This window comes from Silurus meridionalis, chromosome 4 (genome assembly GCF_014805685.1).
Source record: "Silurus meridionalis isolate SWU-2019-XX chromosome 4, ASM1480568v1, whole genome shotgun sequence".
Lineage (NCBI taxonomy): Eukaryota > Metazoa > Chordata > Actinopteri > Siluriformes > Siluridae > Silurus > Silurus meridionalis.
This window is the reverse complement of record NC_060887.1, coordinates 33,287,177-33,314,478: the sequence shown is the minus strand read 5'-3', so window position 1 is coordinate 33,314,478 and position 27,302 is coordinate 33,287,177. Positions and strand designations below refer to the sequence as shown.

General features: G+C 38.8%; 1 protein-coding gene across 2 annotated transcripts; it reads right to left on the bottom strand.

Moving 5' to 3' along the window:
• Window positions 1-5,278: 5,278 nt before the first annotated feature.
• Window positions 5,279-26,472, bottom strand: snx16 (sorting nexin 16). Of its 2 annotated transcripts, none has more exons than XM_046847905.1 (8): window positions 26,290-26,472; window positions 22,792-23,261; window positions 16,572-16,658; window positions 11,807-11,955; window positions 10,548-10,617; window positions 8,524-8,660; window positions 8,297-8,413; window positions 5,279-6,287 (listed from the first exon to the last, which is right to left on the bottom strand). In XM_046847905.1, the coding sequence occupies exons 1-8, from the start codon at window positions 26,294-26,296 to the stop codon at window positions 6,188-6,190; spliced, it is 1,137 nt and encodes a 378-aa protein (XP_046703861.1). In that variant the 5' UTR covers window positions 26,297-26,472; the 3' UTR covers window positions 5,279-6,187. The 2 variants fall into 2 exon arrangements, with proteins under 2 accessions (XP_046703861.1, XP_046703860.1); XM_046847904.1 differs by having other exon boundaries at window positions 5,279-6,290; window positions 26,290-26,471.
• Between the last annotated feature and the right edge of the window lie 830 nt (window positions 26,473-27,302).

Below are 27,302 nucleotides of genomic sequence, written 5' to 3'. Positions count from 1 at the left end.
CCTTCCTTCCTTCCTTCCTTCCTTCCTTCCGCCCTTTCTTTCTTCCGTCCGTCCTTCTGCCCTTTCTTTCCTTCCTTCCTTTCGTCCGTCCGTCCGTACGCCCTTTCCTTTCTTCCGTCTATCCGTACGCCCTTTCCGTCCTTCCGTCCTTCCTTCTCTCTGTCCATCCATCTATTAAATTATTTTTTTTGAAATTTAACTTCATTGCCCTTAAAAAAAAAGGTCTGTGAAAGAGTATTAGTAATAAAAGGGTGTGGTTGCCATCTATTTCTTTTTCCACAAAAATGCTGCTGATCTTCAAGACATTATCTGACGTATTCTGTAATAACCCAGGCTCCAAAATAAGAATAGGATGCTTTCCTGAAAAAGAAAAGCTAAAAGAATTAATGAAAGAGCACAAACTATGTTTGTACACCAAAAAAAAAAAATTTGTTTTTTAAAGGCATCTCTTTGTTTAATCACGTTTTATTGGCTATCAGCTATGATGAGAAACAGGATTAGCCAAAATGGGATGATGCGTTTTATTCACGTTTTGGTTTGAATACTATTAGCCAGAAAACGAAACTATAAGCACAGAGGGATCAAGGTGAAAGTTGTTGAAGAATCCTCATGCTGGTTTACCATGGAAAAAAAAACAGCAATATTTATAAGGTCTAATTTAAACTTTCTGGATGAATGAGAAAAGATTCAAAAGCACATGTGCATCATACATGATTTGTTGGTACACATCAGTAAAGGAATCCTTATTGTATTTTGCACATTACCTCAGCAAAATGAATTCCTGTTTGCACAATATTGTTAAAGTATGTGGACACCAGATCAACACTCTTGTATATGGCTCTTTCCTAAACTGTTACCACAAAGCTGAAAGAAGATAATTTGTACTGCAAACCAGGGCCAGTGGCAGCAGTGGGCATTAGGGGTGGTCCAAAGGGCCCACCCAAATTTGTGTCTTGCCCACCCAATCAGTTTGATTGTATTATTTTAGCCAAAGAAAAAAAAAACAGAAAATACCAACAGGATTTATAACTTCTGATTGGGTGGCAGCTTAAACCCAATGAACAATGATCAACAAGTGATGACACTTGGCTGTTTCAGTCCTAGTTCAGGCAGTTCCCCATTGCAATAACGATGCGCCTTCCCAGCCAATATTAACTAATTACACAAAGCGTGCCCAAACCCAAAGATTAAGGTTTCTGTTAGTTATCAAGTAATGAGTATATAAAAATAATTCTTAGTAAAATTAAAATGTACAGGAAATGCTGGAAAACGCAAATAAAGTATGTTAATGCAAAATTGGTAATGATAATCGCAATTCTGAATAAGGTAAGACATTTTGGACAAAAAAAAAAAAATCAATGGATATTTTGTATAATACATTTAAATTACCATTCTTGAGTTAAATACATATAAAACCAATTTCCAATCGATATGTATATTACAAAAGAGCGCAATCAGAATTATTAATAATGAGGGATATTTTTAACAAACAAATTCATTATTTTTACAGTTAAATACAAAACTGTGCAATGTTCTAAAACTGTCTTTGGTTGAGTAATGAAAAAAAATGAATATAAAAGTAAATAATTATATATATATATATATATATATATATATATATATATATATATATATATATATTATTATTTTTTTCTTTTTCTGATTTTGGATGGAAATGTAAAAATAGGGTTGATAAAATGATTTAAGATTTCATTTCATTTGCAAAAAATCTGATCCAATAAAAACAAGATTTATGGAGTTTAAAGTTAAAGTACATTTAAAGCTGTAGATTTTTGAAGTTGTTTTCAATATCACTGTTGATGACATTTCTTCAAATTTTGTAAATATTAGTCTGAATAGGTTTTAGAGCCACTACCACTAATTGCCCCCTATGTTCTTCATACCCGCCCACCCTAATATAATTGGCTAGAACCGGGCCTGGCTGCACGGCCGTGCTCCTGTACCCAAAGCGTACTTTATGAAGGCAAGGTGTATGAAGTTTGGAATGGATGAACTTGAGTGTCCTGCACAGACCCTTACCTCGACCACATTGGACACTTTTGAGATGAACTAGAATGCTGACTGAACCCTGGACCTTCTCAAACAACCCCAGTATCTGATCTCACTAATGCTCCTGAAGCTGAATGATCAGCTATTTGCCCTGTGGAACTCACCACAATGATGCATGTGCTAATATATATACAGAATGGTGCAGGGAAGAGGAATTCTGTGAGAGGAAGATGCTCTGCAGGCCACTTTGAAGAAAGTACTATTCTTAGAATCACATTAATGAATGCGGGACCCTGTTGGTCAGTATCCATGTTAATGCTTTCACCATAGATCAGTTGCCTTGACAACCATTTTATCATTTGGCATCAACCCTAAAGAAAGAACATTCAGAAAGAAGGAACAGTAATGCAACATATCAAGTATTTGAAATTGCAATATTATAATAACACATGGGTCAGCAGGGAAATTGATTTAGGAAAAATCTGCGCATTTCATGGCAAACAAAAATGGCCGTGTAGCATATATATATATATATAAAGATATAGATTCTGTCAAGTTCTCTGATTAAAATTTCATGACGAGCAGAAAAGAAGCCCAGAATGTACTACATGTAGAATCCTGAGGCAAATTTTGGAGCTACAGCAGCACAGACCACACAGAGCTCCACTCCTTTCAGCCAAGAACATGAACATGAGGCTACTAAGACCACAGACTCACCCAGAGGTATCAGTTTTGGACTCTTTGTGTAATTCTATTTAGTATGTGTACTGAAGTGTATTTATTTTTTTTGTACTTAACGTCCTGCAGTGGTTGTTTTCCCCCAAAAAGTCCCTATTCATGTTTTGCATCACAGACCAGTTTCACACAAGGTGCATATTATATTACTATTACACAGATGATTTAATTATTCTCAGAATCTGTGCAAGCTTAATTTATTTATGCAAAAAAATAAAACAAGTGCAGACAGAAATGTATTTCTTTTTTTTTTACCATGCAGATTAGGAAATAAAAAGAAAATAAAAATAAAAGTTTTTCTTCTTGCTGTGCAGCCCCGTACCAAATGATCCACAGCCTGATACCAGACCTTGGCCCAGTGGTTGGGAACCCCTGGTTCAGATAAGCAAATGGTGCCATCTAGTGGCAAAAATCTGTCATGCAACAATCCAGAAGGTTATGATAGAATTCGCAGTTGCTTTGGTGCGTTTCTCAAATCAGAAACGAATTTCTCAAAACTACTTGTTCGACCTACAAATCAGTCACTTGTGCACATCATAAACACATTTCTTGTTGCTTTAAACAAATTGTGAATACACTTGTTTAATTGATTGTGTGCAATTGTCTGCCGTTTCCTACATTATCACTCGTTAAAGTCATGTTGATCAGCATATATGATACTAGTTTCACCTGAATAGTCTCAACCCCTTAAAACATCTCAGCATCAGTTCATTGCATAAGGCACTGACAAGCAAAATGTTTAAACCATGTGTCATCATCTGCCTAGCTAAACCTTTTTGGGTAAATGTTCCTTGAATTGATGAATTGTGCAGATGAATCTCGAACGTCACTAATGAAAGCGAGTGAACGGCATCAGATCAACCAATGATCGACTGGCTCTCTAAAACAGGTCAAAGGTGAATCTCGTGAACCTTCAATTTGCGACAGACAGAGCAAAACACAATTTGAATTTTTAAAGATGGATGGACAATCAGAGAAGGAAAGAGCACTAGTACAGTACAAGTGTGAATCCTCTCTGGTCTCTTGCAATCAATATATCAGATACAGTAATGTGTACATTTGTGCAGTCAAAAATTCATAGAAAGACACAACAACTCCACAAAGTCACGACAAAGTGAAAATACGTTGGAAAACTTTTATTATCCCTTAGCAGATGATAGTTACCATGTCAACCAAATATACTCCTATAAAGATCTGGGAAAAAGGGTTTGTATGCGAGTCAGAAATCAGAATAACATTGGTCTGTGGCTGAATAACTAAAGTCGAGCTGAACCAATCGGAAATGTTCGACGTTTTAATTGAATCTACTGAACAGTTGCATAAGTTTCATTCTGAGTCAATCTAAACACGAATCTGATCATCTCCAACATCAGAGAAACGTCATTTCATTGTCGTATCTGACACTGAAACGTTAAATGTGCGGTGTAGTTAAATATGGTGAAAGTACAATCCTTGGAATCGCAAAAACTCTAATGAAGAGTCGCCTCAACAGCCATTTTATCATTTGGCATCAACCCAAAGGAAGAGCAATTTGGAGCAAAAGAACAGCAAAGCGACACGTCATGGTATTAGAAATTGTGATTATGGGAAGAAATGCAAGGCACTGTGTTAGCAGGGAAGTTGATTTAGAAAAAAAAAAAAACGGTGCATTTCTTGCGAACACGGCCAAAAAGTAAGCGTGTAGTGTATACGTATGCATGTATAAGATGCGGAAAAAGGCACTGGGCTCCGCTTTAAGCTATTCGCAGATTTCTAACCACACCATATCCCACGATCCCGGTGGATATTAAAGTGCAACGTGTGACTCGATGTGACCATTTATAAGCAGTGAACGCGGTACCTGGGTTAAGGAAACGGCTGCGAGAGTGATCATTTAAACACGGTTACACATTTACACACCTCGAACACAAACACTGGCTTTAGTGACCCTACACACACACACACACACACACACACACACACACACACACACACACACACACACACACACACTAGTCTTAATATTGTTTGCGCCATGAGTGTTCTATTTTTTTCTTGTCCCATGCCTGGTCTTGACCTGGTTGTAGTGACATCATACTTGAAGTTAATAGGTGTGGCACAATCACTTTTGAGTGACTGCCACATTAAACCATCAAATTAGGAAACATGAACAAACAAAAAGAATCAAAACAATCACTTGACAAAAACGCAAAAATGTTTCACTGTGTGAAATAGATTCATTAGCTCTGATCCCTTGAAAGCTTGAACTTCCAGAGCTGGTCCTGCATCTAATCTGGTTAATCACGTGAGCCGATTATCAGGAGCGGTCGCTTTAGGGAAATCGGATCCTACAGAACTCTGAAAATAAATATCGCCACACATTACCAGTCAAATTTCTCTTAGTGTCCAGACTCTCACAATAATGACAGTCGAATGAAGCAACATGACTTGAAAGTGTCTGAAATGCATACACGTGAACCGCATGTCTATTTTGAATGAGGCGATTGCAGTGCGACGTGACACGACACAAAACTCAAAAGACAACACAAGAAAATCCAGAGTGTCTACCAGCTGGGAAAGACTTGCCAACTGGAATATATTATAGCCCTGTTGAAAAGCAAACAGCAGCAGCAAAAGCAGCAACACGGAAAACAAAAAGCATAACATTGTCCTTCCTGAGTAGATAATTGCAATATTTGCATTGGCCACATGGGGGCATTACTCCACTGTGTTTTTGGAGGAAAGGCAGTTTCTGTCTCTGGATTGTCACACAGTGAACCGTCGGGCTACGAAGGTGCCAACATTATTAAGAAAATCTGAGCTGACAGGAGAAGGAAAAAAACAAAAAAAAAAAACAAAAAAAAAACCCACCCCAACAAAACACATCCCGTGGAAACAAATGGAGACTTAAGCAATTTCTTCATTTTTCAAGCAACAAAAAAAAAAGCCTGCGGTCCAACATTCCCCGTTTCTTGCTTGCAGGGTTGAGGCCCATGAGGTCACAGCTGCAGATAAAGTGGTTCATGCAGATTAAGTGGTGTGAAGAAAAAAAAGTCCTGTGTTAAAATTAGTGTTATGGCTTAACTGTACATGTTGGCACCTCCGTATGATGAAATAAACATTTCATGAAAAGCAGTCTATGGCTAGATGTCAGTAGTTAAAATCCGAAAAGCCTCCGGACATCTCTCAGAGCAGATTTAGATGATCTGACTTGATGCGCAGACATTCTGCTGCCTCTACAGGCAGTATTCCAGATTTCAGCTCCTCCAAAACAGGCTTCTGCCAATGCATTTTTTTAATATGTTTACAGAAGGAACTCATCTTCTGTCTCTCTGAGATGATCGTCTGTGACGTTAGGAGAGGCCGTGGACACGGGGAGAGAGTGCAGGAACTTGGGAAAGAGAGAGACAGAAAAAGAGAGAGACAGATAAAGAGAAAGGAGGTAAAAAGTCTCGCTTCGAAGTCACTGCTCCACCTGAGTGACCTGGATGACTGGAGGTGAGCAGCTGATGGTCGGACCGCACCAACACGCCGAGGAGCTCAGTGATGCTCGCTGCTCGCAGCTGCTGGAGAAAAGAAAAATCCCAGAGATACAGTCATACATACTTTTACAGCTAACTCAGAATTGAAGCATTCAGGACACAAGACAGAGCAGCCTGGGATTGACTTCCTTGCTGCAGAAGCAAAACCAGGTGGGTGGAACTGGACCCGGTCTAATACTTCATACACAGATCAGGCATATGGCCACTGATCAGGCACTACGTTATGACCACCTGCTTAATATTGTGTTGGTCCCTCTTTTGTGGGATTGGGGACCACTGGTCTAAACATTTTCCTGCTTCTAACACATCAACGTTGAGGACAAAATGTTCACTTGCTGCCTAATAATATTCCACTCACTAACAGGTGCCATGATGAAGAAATAATCCGTGTTATTCACTTCACTGATCATAATGTTATGCCAACGTGATATTCTAACAAGACAATACACACCGTCATCCCATGAACTTTTGCTTTGACTCTTTGCAGGAAGGAGGAGCTTGATTTTGCACAAATCCATCTCCTCTACTTTTGGTTCTGTATCAAGAAATACTTGATCCATTACAAACATGTGACGACTTTTCTAAACCTGTTCCTTTTGTAACAATGTGCTAATAATTCCATTCCCTGAATAGTGAGAAAATATTACCCATAGTGCGCCGTAAATCAAGTGCAGGCTCCTTCTGCAGTGAATTACAACAATGCCTAGCAGTCCAACTGAAAATGTCGGGATAGATGTCGGAGCTGCTATTTCACTTTAAAACCAGTAAAAATATCAGCTAGAAATATGAAGGTGTGTGTGTGTGTGTGTGTGTGTGTGTGTGTGTGTGTGTGTGGTTGGGTTCACTGGGCAATTTGCAGCGTTTGTATTGTTTACGCAAGGATGGGTGAGGATAATATCTGCATCGTAAAATGCTGTCAGAATCAATTTCTTTGTTGCTGTGCCTCAGAAAACCTAAAGTTACAGCTTTATCTTCAGACAAAGCACAGAGAGTTCTCCTCACATAAAACCATATCGAAAATTCCACACGCTCGATTTGTGTGAATACTCCACTTGTGGAAGCTGCTACAATACCGAAAATTACTTATTGGAACGACTGGATTGTTAATTTTTTATTTTACCCTGAGGATGGCACGGCGGTCTGAGCCGTTCCCTTCTGACCAATCAAATGCAAGGATTCTATTGTGCTGTAGTATAAACTTTCCATTCGAAACTGAATAATGTATATTCATAAGACAGAGCGAGTCCCTCATAACTGCTTCACTACAACTAACCGCTACAGGAAATTCAGTATAAACAAATGACACAGACGTCTATATAAAGTACAGTTTCGCTCCAGACTTTGGTGTCACTTGTGTAACTCTGATTGGCTATTAAGGAAAAGCTCTGTGCTGAATTTCTGAGTTCAAAACGCATACCTAATGCAATCTAAACGCCAACCGTTCACCATAAAGAGACGATTTAGTTCAATAAGACTTTACGCATCCTCCCACGAAACATTTCCGCAAAGCATCGGAGCAGCCGCTGGATGATTTGAAAATCTATACTTCATTACAGAACGTAGTCAACTTGAATGCTCCCGGATCAATAAAAGCCAATGTAAAATATCATAGAAGCCGACTCTTTTCTCAGCGTTCGGAAACACTGCGTGTTTACAGTAGTGATGTATAGAGAACGTATCGGTGTAGAGTTTGGCACCATGTTTAGGACGTAATGACGCACAAACCCTGCCTTAGGTATTATTATCAGTGCAAGGCACTCGAAATGCATCAACTCACAACCATTAGCTAAATTGAGTTAGGAGATTGGATTGTCTACGTTGAATTCTGTAAAGCTTTTAAAGTAATTTGTATCGCTCCTAAGACTACGCAGAGCTTGAAGAGTGGGGGTGGGGGGGCAGGTTTTTAAGGCCAAAGTCTGAACACTTGAATTCTATAGATGAGATGTGAACAAGGCTGCTGTGTCCTACAGCGACAACGAAACTGAACCCTAGTTGAGATGAACATTTGGAATAAAAGAAGTGAAACATACCCACTTTCCTCTGGCATGTCCTGGTCCGCCTCAGCAGTAGAGCTCTCTGCATCCACACTGCTCTCACTGCCCTGAGCAGACAGACCATATGGGCTCTCCGGAGTCAAAGACTCACCACTAGAAGACAAAAAGATTTCACTGTGTTAATGCTGATACCAACGATTGAAATAAGAAAATCCGCCATTAATAAGAAGCAAAAAAAACGGAACAGAAAATCCACACGTTACTTGATCCTCTTCTCGAGCATGTGTATGTGTAGCTCTTTTTCCTCCAACATCTTCTTCAAGGAACTGATCTCTCTCTGCTTCTCCAGCAGCTCCTTCTGCAAACGATAGTTTCCCTCCTCCAGTGTCTCACAGAATGCCTGAGAGCAAAATTTAGACAAATTATTATTTTGTGAGCAAAAATAAATAAATAAATAAATAAAAACGTGACAAACTTTTTTTGTTTGTTTTCACTTGCTGGAATATTCACGTTCTACCAAATGTTGCTCATTTTCGTGTACCTCAGTTCTAGCATTTCAAAGTCGGATTTAAACTGAAGAGAATATTCAGAATGAATCATTTCTCGAATCGTTCTTAATATTTGCGAACCCGTAAGTGCGTTTCTCAGAATAATTAGAACAATCAGCAACATGCTTGCAAAAGCCTGTACTTTTCTCAAAATCCTTAGTTTATCTCTCTAAAGTAAATATTCGAGCAAATGAACATCTCGTTGCTGCCAGATTGACGAGTCATTGTTCTCGTGCCGTACCTTCATCAGCGACATTCAAGATTCATCTGAAAAATTAAGTTAGTTCAAGAAACACTGTTTTAATCATTTCGCGTTCAATGACATGCAATGAGCTGAGGCTTGGATATTTTTAAAGGGTTATTCAGGTGAGAACCAGTCTGATATTTTGATCGACATGGCATAAACAAGTGATAATGTAGGAAACAGCAGACGACCGTACACAATCAATGAATGCAGCAAAGCATTCAGAATTTGTTCAAAGCAACGAGAAATGCTTTAATGATGTGCACAAGTGACTGCATGATGCAGCAACTGAGAAAAACTGTAATCAGTTTGTCCTTAGATGTCAAAATGTCCTCTGCGATTCAGCGCTGCGTTCTGAATGAAATATTCAAATAAACTGTTTATTATTTCAATATCTAAATGGAAATGTGGTGCAGAATAACAGATGTCACTGTGGCTGACTGGCAAAGAGACTGGGTTAAACTAAAACTGTGTAAATAATATACCGTATTTTCCTGGCTAAAAATCGCTACTTTTTCCCCACGCTTTGAACCCCGCGGCTTAAACAACGAAGCGGCTAATTTATGGATTTTTCCTGTTTTTTCCCGGTTTCACAAACTTCAAGCCAACCAACTGAGCTCCATAACATTAGACCAATGAAATTGTCGAACGGGTTCAGGTGAACCAATGAAACTCTTTATATTAAATCAGACGCGCTCCCACTGAATCGGGCCGCACCACATCATAAATATGGATGAGGTTCCTCTGACGTTTGACCTGCCGCTCACTCGGACTGTCTACAGGAAATGAGAATCATTCGTCACGCTGAAAACAACCGGGCATGAAAACACACTTCACCTGTGTTCTGAGCTGCACGGCATCGGGAGAAAAGCTTCACCGATGGTGATTTTTAAACGCATGACGATGCCAAAAGATAAACTCTCAAGAGAAATTGTTGTGAAAGGAAGGAGGAAGACAGTGAACAATGACTTTCTTGGTAGGCTACTATTTAGATACAAGCCGTGTAACAGACACTGTCTTTCATTAAAGCCTGTGTAAAGTTCATTAGTTTCAGTGTAGACTGCGGCTTATAGACAGATGCGGCGTATTTATGTTCAAAATAAAATCTTTGTCAAATTCAGTGGGTGCGGCTTATATTTGGGTGCGCTTAATAGTCCGGAAATTACGGTACTTGGGCACTTTGAGGTGAAGAAGAATAATTTTTTTTTTTTTTTTTTTTTTTTTAAACCACACCGTTTTTTTTTTTTTTCTTCACCTCAAAGTGCTCAAGTATATTATTTACACAGCCACAGTGACATCTGAGAGGCTTCCTAGGTCTCCACATATATTATTAAGGTGATGGACCATTCTTAGCACTGCAGTGACACTGTCATACAAGTATGTGTGTGGTTCTCATACCATAAACAGGGCTATGATCACTAACTGGTTCTAAAACGAACAAATTGGGACAATTTTAATCAACTATCGGAAACGTATTTTGTATGAGACGTCTTACCCGACTCTCCTCGAGACTGTCGAAAGGTCCCGGGGGCTCGTCCAGACAAAGAAACTCTCGCACCGCAACACTGCAAAACACACAGATATATCAGTAATGTCAAAAAACAGAAAACATCTTAAAGTCGCGTCCGAAGTTTCACGACATCAACACGATGCTAACTATAGCTAGCGGCGAGCAAAAAAAACCGATCTGGATCGTTAATTTTGTTCGTGACATTCCTTCATAAATAAAAAGGTCATTAAAAACACTCCTTTTCCCTCCATAATATATCTTCTCTCTGTACTGTCCACATGACTCGATTCTACATCTTCCCTGAGGTGTTTTAAGTTGTGCTAAGTCGGCACTCCTATTGGTTTTTGCGGTCGTTGTGGGAGAAGTCACACTGCAGGAAAAAGTCTGGAATCTTCCGACACTGGCAGAATTTCAACAGAGGAAAAAAAAAGGAGAATTTTTGCAAATCTTTTTTTTTCTTTTCTTTTTTTCAAAAAAGACTTGAGGCACTGGAGGCAGTTGCCTTCGACCCGCTCCTGTTTCCTGGAGCATAAATGTTCAGCTGCACACTAGTAAAATACAGTCATCCATCATGGCTCCTGGTGCTCTGATTGATGAAGAAGAGAGTAATAGATCATCCCTCCCACCCAAGAACCAGCTTTGTCTTATGATGTCCTTTGCCTTGTTCAGTACTTCAGTTATATTGGGATACATACATAAATTTTTGTGGAGGGTGCCAATAGTTCTAAAGACAACAGCCAAGACTTGGAAATGAGAATGAGTAATAAATAAAAGGATTAACTTAAGTATATTAAAAATGTCCCGTTGTTTATAACAGTCTTCCTGCTCATAAAGATTTAGATGATGTCTGAGATTGATTGAAGAGTATTAATTTAACACTAGCTGATGGTTTGTGTGTGTGTGTGTGTGTGTGTGTGTGTGTGTGTGTGTGTGTGTGTGTGTGTGTGTGTGTGTGTGCGCTCCATTAGCCGAGCTGAGAAGGAGACTGGAGTATATTAACTGACTGAATGCCAGAAGGCTCTTGCCGATGTGGTAAGGGCTGAATGCCAAGTAAAGCTCAGGGCATGGAAGGATCAGTGTGTGTTAGGAGGCATGGCCTACTTATCTTCTTCCTGATAAGCATTTCGTTATACTTTATTACTGCTGCGATACAAAATGCGAAAACGGAACTCGAAAGCATATTCAGCAGGCTGACAAAGTGAACTGGGGCTTAATGTCTGTAATCATGTCTGTAATCTGCTCACCAATTAGCGATGTCCTTGTGAGCCACCAGATTCTGTAGAAAAGCCTGCAGGCCTAACTGTCTGTCCTCCAGGAAGTCAGTGTCGTAGTTATCTTTAAACCAGCGTTTAGGTGGCAGAGAGAGGCGGAACCCAGGAAACATTTCCTTTAACTGCAGAAACCATAGACATATTGTGTTATTAATGGATAACATACATGAGTCCTCTTACATCTCATTGCATACACTTTTATTAAAAAAAGTCCGAGTATCAGTAATAAACTCAGTAGAATGTGTTGGGTAAAGTCTAAAAAAAAAAAAAAATTTTCCAATTAATTTATAAAATTTTTCACAATATATTGCATTGGATGCAATTGGATGTACAGGAAAATGTTAACGTTAACATTTGCCTTTATTAATATTTTTGTATGTATAATGAAGCTTTGCTGATTAATCGGCACCAATAGTGGCAAAAATTAACACCGATAGTTTTTCCTGGTTGCGTCTGGGCTGGTTCAGCCGAGAAGGTCCGCTGTCATTATACAGTACAGGAGCGGCCTCTAGAGGCAAATTACTGAAGCCATGTGCGGTTTGTTTTGACACACGAGACTGAGCACTGTACTTCATTCATGTTAGTGCATTAACTAAAGTTAAGAGAGAAAATAAAAATTTACAACTTAAAAATGTATTAGTAAATGGTGCAATAAACAAACAGTACTTCTAATCTAATCTTCAGTTAAATGTTACAAATGGAATCTGACTGTAAAGTTTGACAATTTCACATAAATCTAAATGGCAAACTATAAATGTCTTCACAAAACATTTATTTAAGTTTTATTTTTATAGTAAAGTTCAGTACTATTTTACATGTAGTGCTTTTGCATGTAGTGCTTTTTATTTTAAATCCAGTATCTATTTAAAAAACTATCAGCTGATTAATTAGTCATCAGCAAGTATGACCCAACCTAGTTATCGGCATCAGTAAAATCCACTATTGGTTGACCTCAATCGGTCTCAGGAGTCCCCAAACTTCTTTGTATTTTATTAAAAGTGCATTATTACCATCACACTGTCATTTTCGTATATTCATATCTATTCAAATAAAATCATTTACTTACTTTTGCACATGCATATGGTTGGTAAGAGAATCGAACAAATAATTAGGCTTTAGATGTTAATAAGTCGACCGACAGTGGATTTTAACGATAGACAAGTTGGATCGTACCTGCCGATAACTATTTTTAAATATTCATAATATTCTGGTATTTGTTAGTAAATATAATTGCATATAATAAATAATAAATATAACATAGCGCTCTCTGTGCAGCGTGTAAAAACAGCAGGCCGTAGTTTGGGGAACTCTGGTCTAACCTCTTTCTCTGGCTTACTATCACTGGCGTTGTCATTGGAGCAGACAAACAGAAGTACCGTTTCTAGTTACATAACCCATTCATTTGACTTGGACCACAAGCCTAACATTTGAATTAAAATGCCACAAATTTAACCAGCAGTTAAGGGCAAGATGTCAAAACAACTTTCTAAAGTAGAACATTTAGAGTGCATGATATATTCTTGGACAAAGCCTTAATAATGTTTTGTAACATAAGCTAGAGGGGAAACCAGTGGGACAGGATGTGCTTAAACAGGCTGTTATTAAGCAAGCACGGCTCTGTTCTCATTCAAATAGAGAAGTGAAACAAATCAACACCCTTTGAGCAAAACAGTCCTTGCACTGCCACAACATGGACACCTGCTCTCCGGCAGCATTCTTAAACAACGGCGTTTATTTTCTTAAAATGTGACCAAGTCCTAACAGTGCTCTGACACAGTTAACAAAAAACTAGCTGGCTCTAATCCAGCTTCTCTCACACACACTATTTCTGGATCAAATTATTTAGAACATTAAAAAAAAAAAAAGTAAAGAATTTAATTCTGGCATATATCATCATCATCTTCCTGCATTTACACAATAGAATTACAGCAATTGCAGACGTTTTCAATTTGTATGCATTGTTACCACATCTCATTTTTGCATACACAATAATACACATAAGCTTCTGAGCCAGACAAGGGCTGGCAGGACAGGAGGGGGATTGGCAGAGCTTACTTTTGGTACAGCCTGTACGTATTTTGCCGTAAAATGTGACAAAGGTGAATACTCGCTCGAAAAGAGCTATTGTAATGCCGCGACATAACTGTGCACAATCCTGAACGGTGGTTTGTTAAATTCGCATTGCTCAGAAATACGGTAATAAATGATTTGCCACAATGTGCATCACTGCAGAAAAGTTTCCTCTTTTTCAACAGATTTTTTAGATTAACTACAATACATGCAAACTGGAGAAAGGACAAGCGTGTATATGTGCACACACTCGCAGGTTATGAAAAATACAAAACATTCAGAAATGTATAATGGAGGGAAAAGGCATGGCTAATGAAGGGAAGTGGTTAGGATGTTGGACTTCTGATCGAAAGGTCGTGAGTTCAAATCCCAGCTCCAACAAGCTGACGCTGTAAGACACCAAGTATGACTTGCGGCGGCGGACTGTGCGTTTACATCAACATGGAATGGTGTAAGAACTCTGTCCTCATTTCCACCTATTGCTCACTGCTGGGGAATTTATGGTTGTGAGATGTAGACCCTTTTATACACCTGATATTGTGCTCGGAGTGTACATTCCAATTAGCACTAATGTTTCATCCTTCCTGGCCGAGTGCTAAGGGAATGTGCAGAACAGCTAGCGGATGTCTTCACTGGCATCCTCAACATCTCCCTGAGCAGTGCTGTTGTTCATATGTGCCCCAAGACAATGACCATCATCCCTGTGCCAAAGACGTCTACCGTCTCCTGCCTCGATGACTATTTTCCCATCACACTCACACCCATCACGAAGGAGTGCATCGAGAGGCTTATCATGAGGCATATCAAGACCCAGCTACTACCCTCATTGGACCTTATGCAGTATGTGTATCGTCCAAACTGTTCCATGAATCATGCCATCTGGCCCTCACCCACCTGGACAATAAGGACACATATGTACAAATGCTGTTCATAGACTTCAGTTCAGCATTCAACACCTGATTGAGAAGCAGAGCCTACTGAGCCTGAACATCTCTCTCTGCAACAGGATCCTGGACTTTCTGACTGGGAGACCTCAGTTCCGATCGGGTAAAGCATCTCCAGCACCACCACACTGAGCACTGGGGCCCCTCAGGGCTGTGAGCTCAGCCCACTGCTGTTCATTCTGCTGACTCATGACACATTGTCAAGTTCACCGATGACACAACCGTGGTGAGTCTCATCAGCAAGAACGAAAAGAGGAGGTGAAACAACTAACAGCATAGTGTAGAGCCAGAGCAGTAAGTGTGCTGTGAGCATGTGATGGATGAATATGGAGGGTAGAAATTCAACTGAAACTGCATTAAATCTGGTTGTTTTAACCACAATTATCCTGCAAGATTTCTCTCAACTATATTTTAACTACACATTCCCTGTTAGAGGCTAACCTGCAATTTTATAAATTCCCAGTTTCTTCTAATGAATTCCCATATATTCCTGTTAATTCCCATGAAAGACTAGCAGTCTTAAAAATTGGAATTTCCAAAACTGGAATTTCCTCTGCATTTGTTCATTTCGCTCTCATTCAGTTCCAAGTTAAACACTAGAAGAAATATATTCCCTTAAACACACACTACATCACTTCTTTTCTCCTGATGCCATGCAGCTCTGATCAAACACCATCTTGTTCAGGGAACAATGCACACTCTGAGGTAATCAAAAAGAGAAATGAGATGAGGACATGTTTATTTGCAATATAGAGGAGTCACATGACTGGGGCTGGGTACAAGAGAAAAGCATTCAACTCCATACAGATTTATTTGAATCACGCTTCTAACAATGGACATCGTCCCAAAGCAGCTTTATAGATATAAAGAGTGTATGTATAAGAATAGAATGTATACTTTTAGTGCATATAAGCTTGTTTGTTATAAATGTATCCGTTCCTTTAGGAAATAAAAGGTGTCAGGGTGTAAATGACTTTCTTTTCCATGTAAATCTCAGCGTCACCAACCATGGGCATCTCTGAGATCATGCATGTGCAAGAGGACGGTTCTCGTCCCCCAAGTCTCATCCCCTCAAGCTTGCTCAGCATGTTTAGGCTAGTTGCAGCTACACACAGGGCCCAGGGCTATGGTCCACTGTAGGTTTGAGGGATTTTTCTTACACAAAATATCCAATCTAAATTGATACCAACAGTTTCCAGTATAAATCAGATTAAAAAAAGAGAAGCATGATGCATTATCCATAGAGCAGTTTGGTTTTGTACTTTTGATTACCTGCCCTCTCATTATCTGAAAACTCCAGAACTACTGAGCTGGTCACAATTCGGACCCTAAAATCACTCATTAAAATCCTAATGAATAAATGTATCCGTTCCTTCGAGAAAACGAAAGGTGGCAGGGGTAAAAAACTTTCTTTCCATGTAAATCTCAGTGTCACCAACCGTGGGCATCTCTGAGCTCATGTATGTGCAAGAGGACGGTTCTTGTCCCACAAGTATGACACAAACACTATATGAGCAAGAACAAATATTTGTCTGGCTTCACATGTCTCAAGTTAAGCGACTTACAAAAGTGCTTCAGTGTCTCTGTAAATCAAGAGCCGGATAAAGGCTGATGTTATATGCGTCTTAAACTTTTCGTAAAATGTACAATTACTTACTTTTGTTTCGAGTCAAAAATGACATGAAACCCTCACAGTGGTTTGTGCGTGTGTGCGAGAGCCTGACCTTGTCATTGAGTCGGGAAAAATCGGTGTAACGCCGGAACACCACCCAGCTCTCCTCCTGGGTCTTCTTCACAAGAACCTTATAGACCTGCCATAGAAAGAAAAGGAAAAAACACACCCATTATTAACTTGATATCGGTTTTCTTGATATCTTGAACACAACCAAAAGCACACGGTGTTACAGCATGACACAGAAACAGCAGCAAAAGCAACATCCTGGGTGACGCACAATTTTCTAGCAAACAACTGCAACAAACAGTAAGATTGTATCTGGAAATCCATTCTCTGTAGGTCAGGAAGACAAACAGGCAGAATCTACTAAAATCTAACAAAAACAAAAACAAAAACACAGAAGCGTTATAACCAGGGGTCCATATACTTTTTAGTATATAGTATATGTCCACACAAGACGTCAATAAATACAAGTAGTCCACGACTTACGATGAAGATATGTACAGATGACCTCGTTCTAACTTAAAAATATCGTAAGTGCTAGTATGGGCTAGTAAGCTGGAATTTTGGGGACACGGACCTCTGTCTTTTAAGTCACGGTTCGGTTCAATTTCGGTACATTTTTGAATTGATTACACAGGTAATCAATTAAATCAGCATGACTGAAATTGATTCAATAAAATGTAATTAAAAGGTAAAATTTACACTCTCTCACAAAAGTAACACCCTCACATTTCAGCAACCATCTTAACCATCTTCTCAAGGGGCAATACCATAAAAATTTAACTTGGATATATATTAAAGTAGTGAATGTGCAGCTTGTATAGCAGTACAGATTTTGTCCTCTGAAAACAACAACATACAGTACACGTGTACCGGACCGAAATGCTGTACTGAAAAACTTCATTACAAATACATGTACATTTACACTCCTACTGTAATTTAATAATTTTTACTAATATTAGTACATAATTTAGCAAAACAGAGCCATTTAGGCTAGTAAGCTGTAATTGTTGCATAGTTTATATGTATGTGGCAGGGGGTGCGTGGACAAGCGGCAGTTCGCGACTGGAGAGAGAAGCATTCACTGCTATGTTTTCCTGCCACGCGAACCAAGTTCACAACCTGAACTTAACACACACTCATTAATCATCTCAATCCATTCCACCACCATTTATTTATAATTAATTATACTTTAGCATATCACACTGTTTACATGCTGTTTTCTGCACCTCTCAACTGCTGCTACTGCTGTTTTTTGCACTGCATTGTGTTTGTTTATATATACTCTTGGTTATAGTTTTTCTCTTTGCACAATTTTGTATATTTAAAGTATACAGTAGGGTTACTGGTCGGCGCTATCTTGCTTTATTTGTATTGTCATGTGTTGTCTGTCTGTCTGTCTGTACTGTTGTCTGTGCTGTTTTTCGTCTTTGTGTTGTGTTGTAGCTCTATGTTGTTTAGTGTAGCACCAGGGTTCTGGAGGAACGTGTCTCGTTTTTACTGTGTATAGTAAAAATGACAATAAAAGCCTCTTGACTTGACAGGTACAATATTTTTGCAATATTGTCGTAACGATATCGTCATTCTAAGATTGAAAAATCTTAAGTTGAACAGTCATGTTCTTTGAATTATAACAATGTGATAAATACTGAACAACCTGTTCAAAATAAATCTTTCTAAGAAACATTTAGGAGTTTTTACATGTTTCTCTTTTTAGCAAACATACATGGAAGAGCAAAGTGCGTACGGAGATTTTACACCATTGACGACTAAACAAAGCGATATTGTAAACCTCGTAACATTGCACATGTCGACGTACACGGACGTCATGTCCGAACAATCGTTTAAAGAGTTCTAAAGGTGGAGTTGTCTAGCTAAAGAGCAACCAGGGAAAGAGCACATCAATAACGCACATCACAACAGAAAACTAGAGGATCAGAAATTGCACAAGTTCTATTTTTACCTAAAAGTGAATGAAACATTGGAAATGTGGTTTTGTTTTGCATGCAGCAGAAACATCGATAGCCTTCAATGACTTTCCATCTAAACTGAAAATAAGATTTATCCCTCTTAACATGTTTTATCACTGTTCTGGCCTTTAAAAAAGATTTAAAAAAGTGAACTATTGATCTACACTCAACCCTGAGCTGCAGATATTTCACTCAGGGTTTGTTTGAAATTTCACAAAGAGTCATTCATTGAGTTGTGCGGGGGGACGTGGAACAAGCCAGGCTCTGAGTTCCAGACGAGTGCAGGACAGAGCAATAAATCTGATTTGGATCGGACAAAAACAAATGAGCGCTCCAGGAAGCTCACATGATGCTGTGCCTGGTGACTGGGGCAAAAGCAAATTATAGAAAAATCACAAGTGGGTTAATGAGGAATACCAGCAGAAACATGAGCTTTCTGATGCATTACTGTCATTTCTTTCTGTTCAATAAATATATCAGTATTCTTGAATATGACTTTGTTCAAAAATTGTGCTCCCAAGTGCCATTTCTTGATGCCTGAATACCAGCAGGCTGAAATAATGCTGAAATTACGATACACTAACTATACAACTGAAAGCAGTAACGATGTCTATCGCAAATGAATGTCGAGCCAAGTCATGGAAGTACAATGAAACTCTTAGAATGGAGACGCAACAAAGACAAACCCCATCCAACATCCAACCACGAGAGATGACATTCTAAAACCACTTCCATAGACGCCATTATATAAAAACTTTCCCTTTTTTTTTTTTTTGTGATTACAATTTGTTTTCATTCTATTAAATTAATACACATATATACACATTAATAAAACATTAACTGCAGTAGAGTGGAAGATTGTGAGTGTCTATAAGCTGTCCTGTTAATTTTGTCTTCAATAGTGAAGAAGGTGTGGACAGCCATATGCAGACTTTACAACACTGTAGCAGGACAAACAAACAAAACAAAACAAAACAAAAAAAGCAGAAGCTAATTACTGGTTGGTTGGAGCTGCAAGTCACTTGAAATTCAGGTCTGCAATGTTTAAAATACAACTAATATTGAATCTGGTACAAAAGGTATTAGATGTACCTATGCTAAGTACAAAATTGAAATAATACAATTTATTATCTATAATCTATAATTTAGAAGATTTGAAAAGCAGCAAAGATACTTAATGTATATCTTGGTGCACATTTTATTGACCGGTAAACTCCCACTTAGGCATTTAAGCATCCCATTGCAGCGTAGGGCACATTAAACATCTAATCTCCTGCTCTATAGTCCAAATAAACTGCAAAATAGCTGAAAAGAACACAAACCGGTGTTGATTTCAATCATCAACATCACAGTTCAAGTTGAGCAGTTCCTCATAACGATCACTCGTCAAAGCCTTAAACTACATTCACGTTTACAGGAGGAGAAATACATGCTAAAGGCACATATGAACAATAATATCAGATGGAGAGTGTGATAATATTGAGATTATACCGTCAGAAGGTCCAGGGCCAATGTAGGGAAAGATCTGTTTTGAGTACAGTTCTAAAAACACAACCCTGACAGGCAGGTTGAACTGTTTACTAAGGCGTTTCCTGGTGTGTGATAGGAACAAACAGCAGGAGAGCAGGTGTGAAACTAAGAGAAAAGCAGCACTGGACTCTTTTCCAACACGCATCAGTCCAATATCTCTCTGGAGGTGTGACCGTGTGATCACGGTGTCTCTACAGAGCTGTTCCCTGTCATTATCACCATGCGCATTCATAAAGTGTTGCTCCATCGGAAAAAAGTGCATGAAATCCTTTTGCGTTATCATTAAAAGTCACAACTGTACATGCGAGTCCCGTTAGAGCTTACGAACATGGTTGCAAAATTTCAGGAATTTTCAAGACCGGGAAAACTTTCTACGGGAATTAAAGGAAATGAATGGGAATACACCGGGAATTTTTTTTTTGGGGCGGGGAATTTCAGTTGAATTTTTCCTCTGCATATTCATCAATCACACATACTAAAGAATTCATCCATGACATAACGCACATCATTTCTTGAATCCTGCACACAAAACAGTGCCAAAGAAATGTCAATCCTGGCGAGGATTCAAGTAAAATGACATAAATCTAACACAAATGTATGTTTAAAACTTCCCTGCGCTGTGTGTAAGCTATTGTGCAACAAAATTAGACTAATAATTCAATCAAAGTAAAAAATATTATTATTAAATCTGTTTTAAAAAACAACAACAAAAAAAAAAAAACAAAATTTCCAACTAGGAATATTCCCAAAATTCCCCCGGATGAAGTTCCAATAGAAAGCTGCTGAAAAGTTTCCGGAAATGTTCAGCAATTTTGCAACCCTACTTACGAACACGACACGGTGGAAGTGATCTTATACCTGAGAAATTAATTTCTTAATGTTCCATATCTTGAACAAACCCATGGCCTGCCACGTTGCTTAAAAAGAAACCAAAACCCACCGAATAAAGCAGAGACGTGTGCAGAAGAAGTGAACTCAACCCCACTCCCTCCTGCTCCCAAGGGAATTTTGACCAACTCCATCACCTCTAAATACAAATCAACCAATCGCACCTGTTCTGCAGAGCGTTTGGGCTATTTCACAAAATCTGATCGATCCCCTTTAAGATAGCACACACTACGTAGACACTGCACACACACACACACACACACACACACTTTAAACACAGATAAAAATAATACTGCGCTGTCCCTGGTGTGTGTAATCCCTCGTGTAATGACACGTTTGTTTTCTTGAACTGGTGTTTTAAGTGTCAACACCAGGCACAGTTACTGCAATCCAGACACCATGCATCATCCTACATCTGAAACAGGAAGATAACGGTATCATTTCATCTAATGGATGACTCCGGGAGCTATTTAAGACTGAACCGAGATTCAACAGAGAGAATATTCCAGGAACAAAATGCACTTAGCGCTGTTCATCATATTAACAAGCACAAGTTGATAATGTGCGTGTTTCCATATATGATACAACGAAAATTTTTTTTTGTGTGTGACAACTAGTGTTTCAATTTCAATAAAAAGCAATACAGTGGTACGTTGACCTACGTGTGCATTAATGTACGAGTTTTCCGAGGTACGAGCGGTCACTCGGTCGATTTTTTTGCTTTGTTACGTGAGCAAAAAATTGAGGTACGAGCTCGAAAGGCCGCTGCTAGATGCGGCGAAGCCAGAAAGCGAAAATACTGTGACGATAATTAAGATAAGCAAAAACGAAAAAGTAAAAATGTAAAGTTTAGGGATATGTAGTGTACAGGAGTGATAGAAAAAGCAAAAAAAAATCGAGTTTTCCCTCCGACTCCGCTTATCGCCTCTATATATAAATAAATATATATATAAAATATATTGAGAGTGTTCTGACGGGTAGCATCACTTCCTGGTTCGGGAACAGCACCATGCAGGACAGACGAGCCCTCCAGAGGGTGGTGCGCTCAGCTGAACGTACCATCCACACCGAGCTCCCTGACCTGCAGGACATCTACAGCATGCGGTGCAGGACCAGAGCCAGGAAAATTGTGAAGGACCTCAGCCATCCCAACAATGCACTCTTTTCTCTGTTGTGTTCGGGAAACGCTTCCGCTCCTGAAGGCGAACACAGAGAGAATGAGGAGGAGCTTCTTCCAGGCCATTCGGTGTTTAAACCAGGAAACACCCAGGATCTAAAAACTGGCCCACTCTCTCCATCATCACCCTTTTTTTCCCCTGCACAATCACACTTTTTGTGCTACGGCACATTATACACTGGACTTGCACAGCACAGTGCACTTTACTTTTCATATTTTCATTTTCTTTTCATATTTATTTCATATTTCTTATATTCTTTTTTTATACCACACCATTCTGCACAAGGACACTTTACACCACACCTTACTGCACACGGACACTTATGGACAATCAAAAACATGCCTAACTTGTTTACTGTTTACTGTTGTTTACTGGTTAACTGCACACTGCCATAAACATTTTCTGTGTATGTGTATATATATGTATATGTATGTATATATACATATATATTTAGATATCCTTATATCCTTATTTATCTGCCTTCTTTTTCTTACTATATTTTTCTTTAAATTTTGTTATTATATTTATATATTTATTCCCCTTTTTACCCTATTTTATTCCCTCATGCCGGACCGTCGTTAAAAGCATTTCACTGCATGTCGTACCCTGTATGTATGTGTATGTGACAAATAAAATTTGATTTGATTTGATTTGATAAATAATCTCCTCTGCCTGATAAAATTTGAGGCGTTTGTCTCACCGTGAACTTCGCTCTCTCCTCCATGACCTCGTAGCCGAGCACCGTGGGAGTTATGGGTCTCTCCTCACATTCGAATGTGTGTGCTGGCGAGTCTGGTCTTGCGCTGCTGGTATACTCCACTGTGGACTCGACTCCATTGATCCTGGCCCTGGTTACAGGACTCTGACACGACGCAATGAAGCACCTCCCATCTCCGCTTCTCCCAAAACTACCCTCCTCGCCTGCACCTTTAGTGGAAGACGACCCTGAGCTGCTGGACACGCTGCTCACGCTCGATGCCCGTTTGGGCCGTCGGACCCCAGAGGAGCCTGGGAGAGCTCGATCAATAGGCATGGGCACAGGCACTGGCACGAAGGGTGTAGCCATTCCTCCGGATACCTTTGGTTTCACCTGCTGTGATTTAGAACTTGGTCTCTGTGGATTGTCTTGAACTGCATGTGGATGAGAAGTGGACTTATCCCCAAACCGCACTGTGAGACAAAAGGACACATTGCTAATCAGTAACAAACATTTCCAAATCCTTACAGTATCAATACAGAGATTCTCCACATAAAATAGAGTGCAGAATGCAAGAATGCTGGAAAAGTACAAGCCCCAGTGTTTTGCCCAGAAAACTGTTTCGAGGATAAAATATAGGAGGTAGCACAATGTATTAAACCAGACATAAACATGTGTTAATAGGAGGTCTGATTTTGGATCGTACTTGCCGATTAGTCAACCGATAGACATTAAAATAGACATTGAAGGAAAGAAAAAAAAAACATACAAAAATAAAAAAACAATACCGATTCACGAAGTGATATAAATATATACACACACACACACACACACACACACACATTAAGCAGCCAGAAGTAACCAGAGTCAGTGATGCAGTAGCTGTAAAAAAATATCTGCTTATAATATTCCATCTAAATACATTTAAGCAGGTCATGTTTTATCAGCCAGTGCTGAATCACAGCAGGAGCTTTGCCAGACCTAACTTCTCCACCAAGCCTAAGTGTTTTATTGATGTGAATGACTTGATTGTCTTCAGTGGACATGGATTATATTTAAAGCTCCATCATCTGATATAGATAGAGCCAGACAAACGGAGCTCATTACAATGACAAAAACAAATCCGACTATATAAACAGTGAACACGCAAAAAAAAATACATAGAGCAGGTTCTTATGAATGATGAGGTCACAGGAGATGTTTGTCAAACCTATTTTAGAATGTAGATCTTTACATATATATTGAATTGGTCATTAAAACAGTGGCTTTTACACCAGAAGCACTCAGAGCAGCTATTTAATATAAATAAGATAAAGGAAAAATTGTTTTTTATAGAAATGCTACATAAGGTGTGCTGTATTCATGCTGTATTGTTCTATCCACATGTCTAGACATGCCAAGCAAATGTGAAATGTTTATTGTAAAACTTAAAAAAAAAAAAAAAACACACAACAATTCCAGGGGTATGAAAAAAGAATTAGTTAGCGCAGTGTCACTGCGATTTAATACATTTGATTTGTGCCAATTTCATTGATTATTTAATTTAATAAATATAATGAAAATGCATTCGGTGGAGTTATTCTATTTGATTTTTTTTATTACATTTTATTTTATATATTATTTAATCAAGCAGGCATTTTATATAAAATTGTTTTAGAAATGTTATGTTATATTATATTTTTATAATAAATTATATATAGATATATTTTATATATCTATCTATATCTATCTATCTATGAACACAACTTGTACCTCTTTCTCTCTCTCTGTGTGAAAGTCCTTTATAAACTTACCCAAAACAAACATTTAAGATTGTCTCTACAATGGTCACTAACAAACTTAAAATACATTTGTTCTTTAATTGAAATACTTGACAAGCTAAACAGTTCCTCATATCATCACTCGCCCAAAGCCGTAAACTATTAACACATTTACAGGAGGAAAAACACACACTGAAGGCACACATGAACATAATTTCACATAACATGTGTGATAATATTGATGTTAGGAAGGTTTCCTATCGAGCTCAAAGGACCAATTGGAAGTGAGTTTCACTATCTGGTGTGCGCTAATCAGGAGATTGTACTCGCCCTAGCGTGTCAGTAAAAACAAGGTACAGGATTCTGAACACTCAAACTTTACTGGGCTTAAAATCGATCATGTGTGATTTTGCTGTCAAATGCTAGCTGCTGTTCGGTAGGTTGCGTGACGTCGAACGCCCCGCTGTTCGGTAGGTTGCGTGACGTCGAACGCCCCGCTGTTCGGTAGGTTGCGTGGCGTCGAGCGCCCGCTGTTCGGTGGGTTGCGTGACGTCGAGCGCCCGCTGTTCGGTAGGTTGCGTGGCGTCGAACGCCCGCTGTTCGGTAGGTTGCGTGACGTCGAACGCCCCGCTGTTCGGTAGGTTGCGTGATGTCGAACGCCCCGCTGTTCGGTAGGTTGCGTGACGTCGAACGCCCCGCTGTTCGGTAGGTTGCGAGAAGCTAAATGGCCGCAGCTGCTCAGTGTTCTGGCCTTTTATGCTCTTGATGGAGAACGGTGCATTATTATGAGTTGTAAACTGTGTATCTGCCTCTAGTGGTGAAGCGTGGAAATACAACTGAATGGGAATCCTTTCCTAATTGATATTTGGGCTGCAACTAGCGATTATTTTAATAATCAATTAATATGATGATGTCATAACAAGGGGCGTGGCTACAACACGACTTGACAGGTGACTAACCCGAATACTAATAAACATTCTGCCCAGGCTTTCAGACTGTTTTTTGTTTTGTTTAGTTTTTTGAGCTTTTTTTTTATTAAACAATGCAATTATTTAAATATTTCTGAACCATTTTCTACACAAGTTTCCACATTATATTTACGACTTAAAGAAAAACAAAACAAACCATTATATAAAAGCTTATAAATGAAGTTTAAAGTTCCTACAGAGAAGCAAAATAAACAGTAAAGACAAGAATCGAATAGGAAAGAAAGACAAATGATGATTGATTGATGATTTTTCAGAAATCAGTGATCAATTCTGATTTAAGATGAAATAAAGTGATATTTAGATCACATGACTAAGCCATGAGATCCAGGATACAGAGAGAAGTACAAAAGAGTGACCTTGTCTGAGTATTGATTACAGACTCTCCCCGCAAAAAATAATACTTCATTTCCCAAATGATATTATTTATTTCATATTATAGAAGTAAATAAGTTAGCCAAATAGCATCTAATAGAAAAATAACTGATGCTACTGAAGCTAGCAACTTTTTCACCCTAATATGACCCCAGTGTTAGCATAGTGGGCTGAATCAGGACGAGGGGAAAATAAGACTGAAATGAACTAAGAAAAGAAGGAGGGAAAGTATATGTTATTGTTTGTAAGAGTTATTTCAGGGAGTATTAACCAAGTAAACGATGAGAGTAATGTTCCAGTGGCTAAGCTAGCGCTAAGCTAGCACACAGCCATGAGGACAGGACAACTCTTCTGACGAGTCGTGAGAAAGTCCTACTCACCCGGCATCTGTGTCAAACTTCACTCCTGTCCAGGCTGGAAAGCTTTTCCTTAAAGTTGTCCACATTCTACTGTGTGTAAGAGTGTGTGAGACAGTGTGCGTGTGTGTGTGTGAGAGGTGTTTCTAACAGCACTCTTTCCTCCTTCGCCACATTACAGCTTCACTGCTTCTGTTTGGGGAAAACTAAAACCTGGTTGCCAGATTGTTGGAGCTCAAATTCCTCACATAGGTTGGAAAAAACAAAACAAACAAACAAATTTAGACTCCTCTTAACAGATTTGGTGATGAAACCGTTCACCAGTTAAATATGTAAAAAAAATACAAAATATATTTTGTGAAAAGCATAAACATGATATATGCTACCTGCAATTCGTACTTTTTCCTTATTTGTATTTATACATTGTGTTGTGTATATACTTGTATACTATAGTATGTGTCTATTCTTTTATATATTTGCATTTATTTTTTTTCTTTGCTGTTGTTTCTTATCTTATTTTATCTTATCTTATCTTATCTTATATATACATTTATATAATGTACAGGGGATTAGGGTTGGGTTGATAGGGTTTAGAGATTAAGGGTTATGTGAGGATCTGGAGTTAAAGGGTTTGGGATTTGGAATCAGGGTTAGGGTTTAGAGATTAGGGTTTTGGATTTGGAGTTAGGGGTTATGTTTGAGTTTTGGGTTCATAATTAGGGTAAGGTCTTAGAGTTATAGGTTTTGGGTTTGGAATTAGGGTTAGAAATTAGATGTTAGAGTTAGGGTCTAGTGTTAGGTTTAGAGATTAGGTTTAGGGTTTAACAGTTTTGTTATGTTTAGGGATTAGGGTTGGGTTTAGAATGAAGTGTTATGGATTTGGAATTAGGGTTTAGTGTTTAGGGATTAGGTTTAGGGATTAGGACTAGGGTTTAGGTTTAGGGATTAGAGTTTAGAGTGAGGGGTTATGTTAGTGTTAAGGGTAGAGGTTAAAGTTTTATGTTAGGGTTTATGGTTTGGTTTAAGGTTTAAAGTTA